The sequence below is a fragment of the Haemaphysalis longicornis genome, unplaced genomic scaffold (assembly GCF_048455015.1).
Source record: "Haemaphysalis longicornis isolate Haplotype H1 unplaced genomic scaffold, Haemaphysalis longicornis Haplotype H1 scaffold_1, whole genome shotgun sequence".
NCBI classification, from domain to species: domain Eukaryota; kingdom Metazoa; phylum Arthropoda; class Arachnida; order Ixodida; family Ixodidae; genus Haemaphysalis; species Haemaphysalis longicornis.
The window spans coordinates 347,386,294-347,393,638 of record NW_027526203.1 but is presented as its reverse complement, the minus strand read 5'-3'; the positions used below and the strand labels follow the sequence as shown (position 1 = coordinate 347,393,638).

Here is a 7,345-nt window from a genome sequence, read left to right as displayed (position 1 = left end):
TTTTACTACCGCAGCAGCTATAGAACGCGGAGAGTTCTACCGGTTCTTCCTTTTTTTATGACATGCTACTCCTTTACGTAGCACAATGCTGACTGTGGGCATCACTTTAATAACTCCAAATAACTGCCCGCAATGTGACTGAAATACCTGCCAGCATTAGCCGCACTGTATCCGCGAAAACGTGGGTCTACGAGCTAGCGTTCTTGCATACCTTGGCTGTTGGCAACCGCTTCACACACTGTAAAAACAAAACCGGGCCCTGACACATTGTCATTGACGGTAGCCCTCCAAGCGTGCGTTCCCAGTAGCGCTTATATGCGTATTCGTCTCGGAAGCAATGTCCGGTAGCGCTTCGAGCGTGGCGGACGTGCACTCTCAACGTGCGACTCAGTATTGTCCGCAATGCAACAGCTGTGCAAAAGGTATGTGCCGTTGCTCCTTCGTAGCGTATAAAACGGGTGCGTCGCTGACGAGCGGTGGTCATGGGTTTTTTTGTTCTCATTTTTCAGTACGTTTTTTTTTTTTCCTGGCTCCGAAAAAAATAAAGGCTGTCACGGCTGCAGCGTAGTCGGGGAGGTTCTGATGCTTCTCAGCAGCTGAGGAAGCCAACGACAGCAGACACACGTTGAAAAGCGACCGGGGTGAAATGCTAATTGTAGGCCCTAGGGTAATGGGGTCGGTTATGACGGCATTTCTGCACATTTTTTGTGTGCTGAAAAGTGCCACTACCGCAACTAGTAAAAACGATTAATTCATTCGCAATGTATCCCGGAACTATTTTGTCAACGAAGCTGGCCCAGTGAGCCGAAACAACGTTTTACGACTAAACGGCCGTTGCAAAAATCACGAAGTGTAGCGAGCGCCAGCGCAGCCCGCAGCGCAAGAGAAATTCCCACGGCGCCCCTGAATTCCCACGGTTCAGCTCCGCCGCAACACATGTGCTGTAGTGCCACGAACTTGCACAAGAGGCCGCCACTAGTTGAAAAACAAAAAGTAAAGGTAATAAAACTTTGAGCCAATCGGAGCCTGGTAGAAGAAGCCTGAAAACCTTTCCAGCGCGTTCATTGGCTGCGCTCTGCGCGCGGGAAAAACGCGCGCGCCTCCTGACGGCGCCGCCGGCCTTGCAAAAGAGAGGGGGCCCTCGCGGGGAAGTCAATGGCAGCGAGCGAGTCTTATACGCTGGTCACAGACGCTGCTCATCTAGTCGCCGCGGTCGGGTCGCCTCCGAGCCGGCTCCTGTTGTGTGCGTGTGTGTGCGTGCGTGTGTGAGCCATGTCGCAGACGGAGATAGTGTCACAGGAGGTCTTCCAGCGCGCCGTCAAGAAGGGCGATGCGAGCGAGCTGCAGCGGCTGCTGCAGCGCTGGGAAGGCTCGCTGAACGTGAACTTCTACGACCACGAGGGCCAGACGGCGCTGCACAAGAGCGTCATGGAGGGCAACCTGGAGCTCGTCAAGCTGCTGGTCAAGTTCGGCGCCGACACGCGGCTGGCCAATCGCGACGGCTGGTCGGCCATCCACATCGCTGCCTACGGTGGCCACCAGGACATTGCGCTATACCTCATCTCCAACAGCGGCAGCCGCCGATAGCGTGCACCAGTGTGGGGGGACCAATCAAATCTCAGGAACGGACTTCTCCACGTCGGCTGCCGCACTGATCGCCGCGCACACAAGGTACCGCAAGAGCCAAAGCTTGCCACGATGTCTCCCCAGTCGTGGCACGTTTTGCAGAGCCCAGGCTGCTCTCGTACTGTACATATACACGTGTTTGTCTTGTTTTTTGACGGCCACCTTTGCCAAGTGCTGTGGCCAGCGAATAAGTTCCTTCTTCCCACGTAGTGGTAATATTGCCTCAGTTGTGCTGCCGCGGACTGTAGCTCCAAAAAATTTCTGTGTCCTCGTCCTTTGCGTTCGTTTTAATTTTTTGAAGCCATGAACCAGCACGTCCAACAAAGCATTTTATTAAGGACTGCAGCTCCTTTTGCCGGGCAATCCCAGTCGATCGAGGCAGCGGGGCGCAGACGAAGCTCGCGCAACCTCCTCTCCCGACCTGTCTAATCTCATTCCCAGCATAGCGATGCTATCGGCGGATCTCCGCTGCTCGTTCCTCTCCCCTGTTCGTATTTCGCTCCACTGGCAGCGGCGGGCCCATTGTGAGCGGCTCTGCGCTGACTTCGGAACGAAAACCGGACCAGACCGGCCTTAGGACGAGCTGCCTCTCCTCTCTCGCCAACCTTTCGCCTCACATTCTCCGTAGGTGTCACGCTGCCTTGATCCTGCTCGAGGGAAGCGTCCGACTCCACCATCTGAAGGCGCCGTTTTTTTTTTGTTTTTTTTTTTTGCGCCATTTTGCCGCCATTTTGTTTCATTGGCCAAATTTCCCGCCCTGCACTGAGGGTGCGCACCCAGCAACATTCCTCCTATATAGTTACCGAACATGTTCGTTAACATGGCGCCGTTTCATCGCACCGTTCTTTCTCTGATAAAGGCCAAGTCTCCTGTGTCCGTAGTACGGGAATGTGCCGTTCGTTACGATAATTTGATTACCCTGCTCATCCGTGCAGTTGACGCAGGGCACTCAGCAACGTCGGCCAGGCTCTGTTGTTGAGGTTTCTCGGCCCTTCCTTCCCGACACTGATTCCCACGAAACGTTGCTGGCCCCTTTTTCGTATCCTACATCGGTATGACGTTCCAGAAGAGCTGTGGCAGTACGCACTTTTGGTCACCCCAGCCTGGTGCACATTTATGTTTTATTATTTAGTCAGGAAATTTCGCAGCGAGTAGCTTAAATGATACGCGGCATGAACTCTCTTATTAATGCAATAGCTTCCCCGCGCGGGGTGTTCGTCGCGTCTTATAGTTAGGCACGTGGAGTGAGCCTACTGCCAAGGACGCCCATGGTTGTTTTGGGCCGGCCGAACAACGGGCGCTTCCTCCCGCAGCCTCGCTGCCAGGCTGGCCAAGATGAGGAGCGGATTAACGGCCCGGCTGTGCCGCCAAGCGAACTCGGGGGCGCCTCCGAGGCGGCGCGAGCACCAATCCTCGTCAGCCGCCGCATACCATCGCAGGGAGGCACAGCCGTGGCACGGCCGCTCCGATCATTCCGCCGCCGCCACGTTGTGTTGCTTTTTTCTCTCCTCCTCCACCTCCCCGGGCCGTGCGGGGCGGGAAAACGATTTGGTGTGCCATTAGCGGGCGCCCACACGGCTGGAGGCGGCCGCCGTTTTCTCTTCTTTCTCACGGCCTCTCGAAACCGCGCCGATGTCCTCGTTCCGAAGGAAATGCGCGGCTCCGTCTCCCACCGGTTTCCTTCCCTTCGTGCAATCCATCGGGAGGCTTTACTGCGAGATGGCAATCGGCCAGTGGCTTCCTTCCGCCCCAAGGACGTGGCGGACGACAACGGTTATTCGCGTGCACAATGCTCGTCAAACACGCCTCCGCCGCAGAAAAGTGCAGTCTCTTTCTCGTACGACCGCGCACGCGTTTGGCCGCTTCAGGCAGCTCTAGTTTCGCTTTCCAGGGGTTCGAGCTCGGGCGCACACTTCCCTGCGTTGCGAGAGCGAGGTGTCGAAGGGGCTCTGCCCTCAAGTTCCTCCCGCGCGAAGCTGGTTCCCAGCGGGTGGCGCCTACTGTGTGTAGCTAGCGGCGGTACAGCTTCGCTCCACGGCTGAGAACGGCCTCGCGAGTGTGTTGCGCCGCATTTCGGGCGTGCTGTCTGTATACTTGTCTCCGTGGTGTTGAATGAACCGCTGGTTGTGTTGGATTCCAAAATAGAGAATCTGTCGAGGAAGCACGGTCTGTCGTGCTTTCAGGGCGAATATGTGCGATCAGCCATGTCACTTTCTGTTGTGTGCAAAATGTGTAGAAGACGAGTATGTGCCGCCCAGCATTTGTTCACTGGAGCCCCAAGCAATGTTTATTATCTGTACAGCCTCCTTACACCACGCTGTACGCGGCGTGTATGTGTGTGTGTGTAAAAACGGAATGAATGACATCGCAACACGTTGTTCGATTAAAATGTTTATTGTTTGCTAAAGGTGTCTCCGCTTCTTTTCTGCCCGCAAGGCTGCCTAGCCTGCCTCTCGCCGGAGGAACCGAGGGCGGAGAAAAGTGCCTGCGCCGCGCGGTCTGCCTCTGCCGCAGGCGCGCGCGCTTTCCTCTTCGCCCGATAGTACGGCCGTACAACTGACCCACACAAGCTTATCGCCCCCGCTATGTGCGTTTACTAAACGTCTCGCTGTACTGGGCTTCCCTCATATCCATTCGGTGGTAGCAAGGCCAGCACTGTGCAGGGTTTACCTCTTGAGTCCCAATAAAAGTATGTGATGCGAGCGCGACTGCGTCGGCACCCTGGACAAGAATATCTCCACTTTGACGCCGTACCTCCCCGCTATGTAACGGTCAAATTCGCATTCACAAGTACCACAGCCGGGCTGTGCGAGAATTTCTAGCTGCCAAAACAATTTTTTTTCAGCAAGATTTCAAAACGTTTAGAAAATTGTGAGCTATTGTGCAAATTTCCCTTCTCTTCCGGTGGAATTGCTTTGTTTCTGCTCTTGGCAGAGATTAAAAAAATGGGCATTTATCCTAGAGGTGCGGTATCACGTATTGCAGAACGCGCTGACACGAGTCGTTATTGAGTAATACAATGTGTAGCAGTGCGGAAGAGGACCACAGAAAGGTCATTGTTTTTGTGGCAAGTATAGACGCCGCATACACCCCACGATAAAGGTCATTGGGGCTTTACAGCACCAGCCCTGTATATAAGAATAGCAATAACAAAGAAGCAACAATCGCAAAGGCAAGCTAGTTAACCCGGATGCATCCACAGTTTTTGCATGTCAACACCCGAAAAGGCCACCCTCAGTCGAGCTAGCATGAGGTAAAAGGTAGTTGAACTGATGCACATTTAGCTCCTTGCCCTTCGCCACTGTGACCTATCCAATTTCACCTCCCATCACTCTCTCTGTCCCCCCTACTTCCACCCCCTGCCTTTACCCACTCCCCTTTCTCTCCTCTTCCTTGCTCGGCCAGTTGAGGTGTCGGCGTCACGCCAGACAGTTACCGGCCACTACCCCAACCGGCCACTTCCCCCACTCCCCTAACAATCACTTTCTTCTTCATGCACATCGGTGTTTTTTTTTTTTTTTTTTTTTCTAGATGATGCATGAATAAATAGCACCCGCCGCGGTGGCTCAGTGGCTATGGCGTTGGGCTGCTGAGCACAAGGACGCGGCTTCGATTCCCGGCCGCGGCTGCCGCTTTTCTGGTGGAGGCGAAAAGTGAAAACGACCGTGTGTTCGAGATTTCGGCGCACGTTAAAGAGCCCCAGGTGGTCAAAATTAATCGGGAGCCCTCCACTACGGCGCGCCTCATACCCAATGTAGCGTCGGTGCGTTAAACCGTACAATAAATCAATCAGTCAATGAATAAATAAATTGCGTGTTGGTTGTAATGTCGTCGAGCAAGGAGACATGGCTTGTTCTGTTAAAGGGACACTGCAACACTTCCGATAAACGCTTTCACTCTTTCCTCCGCGTCTGGAAGCACTGCAAAAGCTATAGTAATCGCCAGCACAAACCGCTACTGCGTGATTTGCGCGTCGCAGCGGGTACGCCTCCCGTTTCTGTTTTGCTTTTGTAGCTTTTTTTCTAAAGTGGCTATCGAATGCGTTCATTGCTGCAACCAGAGTCCTTCAATGCTTCTTTTGAAGGACTCTTCTGCAACTGAGGAAAGCAGGCCAATGGCCGCCACACCGCTGTAACGACGTAATTCCAGCGGTCGAAGAACGCCAAGACCGGGAAAGAAAAATCTTTTGAGCAAATATTCTAAGTTACCTGATGGGCAAAGAGAAGTAATTTTTGGCTGAAGAACTTTGCGACCCCCTAATCTAAGTGTGTTGGTTGACTACGTTCTGCAAGCATTTAATATTTCCAAAAAAGTTAAAGAAAGGGTTACAGGGTCCCTTTAACTTTCCCTAATAGCCCCAACAGAACTCTCTATTACCTTGCCAGACCTCAAGTGTTCCGTGTAAAATGGGTTAGGTCGCCTTTTTTGCTGTAATGCAAGCCCGCCGTTTCATCAACTGCACAGATCATCCACAAAATACTGTGCTTTCTGTCATTACTGTCCTCACTCAGTTGTACGGGATAAAAGCTACAGAAATTCTGAGTTGTAAGTATTTTTACACGGCTTCTCAGTCGTTTCAGCAACCTTACCTTTCCTTGGCGGAATTGAAAACAAGGCGTCAACCCAGACAGCGTCTTTTTCGTTGTTTCTAATTTTTTTGGTTAATCGCGTGAAGGCGCCAGATTAGACAGACCTTAGTGCGTTCACTTTCGTTTTTTTTTTACTTTTTAGTATTTTTAATTAAACACGCGAGGGGGCTGCATTAGATACCTACGTAATTTCGTTGCTTCGTTTTATGTTCTTTTTAATTTGTTTATTTTGGTGTTTTTGTTTTTTGTTTCTTGCGACGAACGATGGTTGCCAGGTTTGGCTATCAATAGCCAGAATACTGGATTTGGCTGGTATATTATGAGCCATATCTGATCTTCTGGCCAATTCGGCTGTACACCCGCTCCATTTGGCTATTAACAGGCAAATTTGGCGACTTTTCGTTTCATTTGGTTATGTATTGTTGTTTTCTCACAAATTATCCACATTTTCACTGCTATAACGATTAACTTCGCCAATTACGCATTTTTGTGCAGGTACAAGGCATTACAATGTTCCCGCTGGGGTCGAGGTGACGCAAACAAGGCTTACGAACAAAGAAAATGAAACAATGGTTCGTCCGAGAAAAATTTATTTCGTATACTGCATACGGGAAACGGCCTGACGTTAGGTACACAGACGCATCACTACACAAAAGTCGATCAGCCCACGCCATCAGCATAGTCAATAATCACGGACTAGCTTCTGCTTCTATGCCTACCCAGGACATCGACACCGCCGAAGAAGCAGCCATTGCCCTTGCAGCTATACCACTGGTCATAGAGTTTAACACTAATATACTCTAGAGGGGACACTGGCGCTGCAATCGTTCATCCACAGTGGGGCCAATTGTGTGACGTAGACTCGTGATTTTCGAACTTGGCTTAACTTGAGGCTTGGAGGTTGTTAGGAGCACTTGGCTTGGGATTTTTCTGCGCCATCAGTTTCGGATTCGGCGTCGAAAGCGTCGAGGGCTCCTTCCGGAGAAGAATTGCTGTTAGCGCCCGATTCCAGTGGCGGCAGTCATCAAATACTGCTCGGCTGGAATGAAGTAGATGCGGAAAGCAGTAGCATCGCCGTGCAGCCCCCACACTAAAACTAGTCATGTTCTACGGCATTTCTGAAGACGGAC

General features: G+C 51.9%; 1 protein-coding gene across 1 annotated transcript; it reads left to right on the top strand.

Moving 5' to 3' along the window:
- The first annotated feature begins 1,149 nt into the window (after window positions 1-1,149).
- Window positions 1,150-4,033, top strand: LOC144153717 (notch-regulated ankyrin repeat-containing protein-like). The gene has a single exon (XM_077685406.1). The coding sequence runs from the start codon at window positions 1,273-1,275 to the stop codon at window positions 1,585-1,587; it is 315 nt and encodes a 104-aa protein (XP_077541532.1). The 5' UTR covers window positions 1,150-1,272; the 3' UTR covers window positions 1,588-4,033.
- The last annotated feature ends 3,312 nt before the right edge of the window (window positions 4,034-7,345 follow it).

Coding starts and splice junctions, on each gene's coding strand:
- LOC144153717 (XM_077685406.1), top strand. CDS start 1,273: ATGTCGCAGACGGAGATAGTGTCACAGGAGGTCTTCCAGCGCGCCGTC.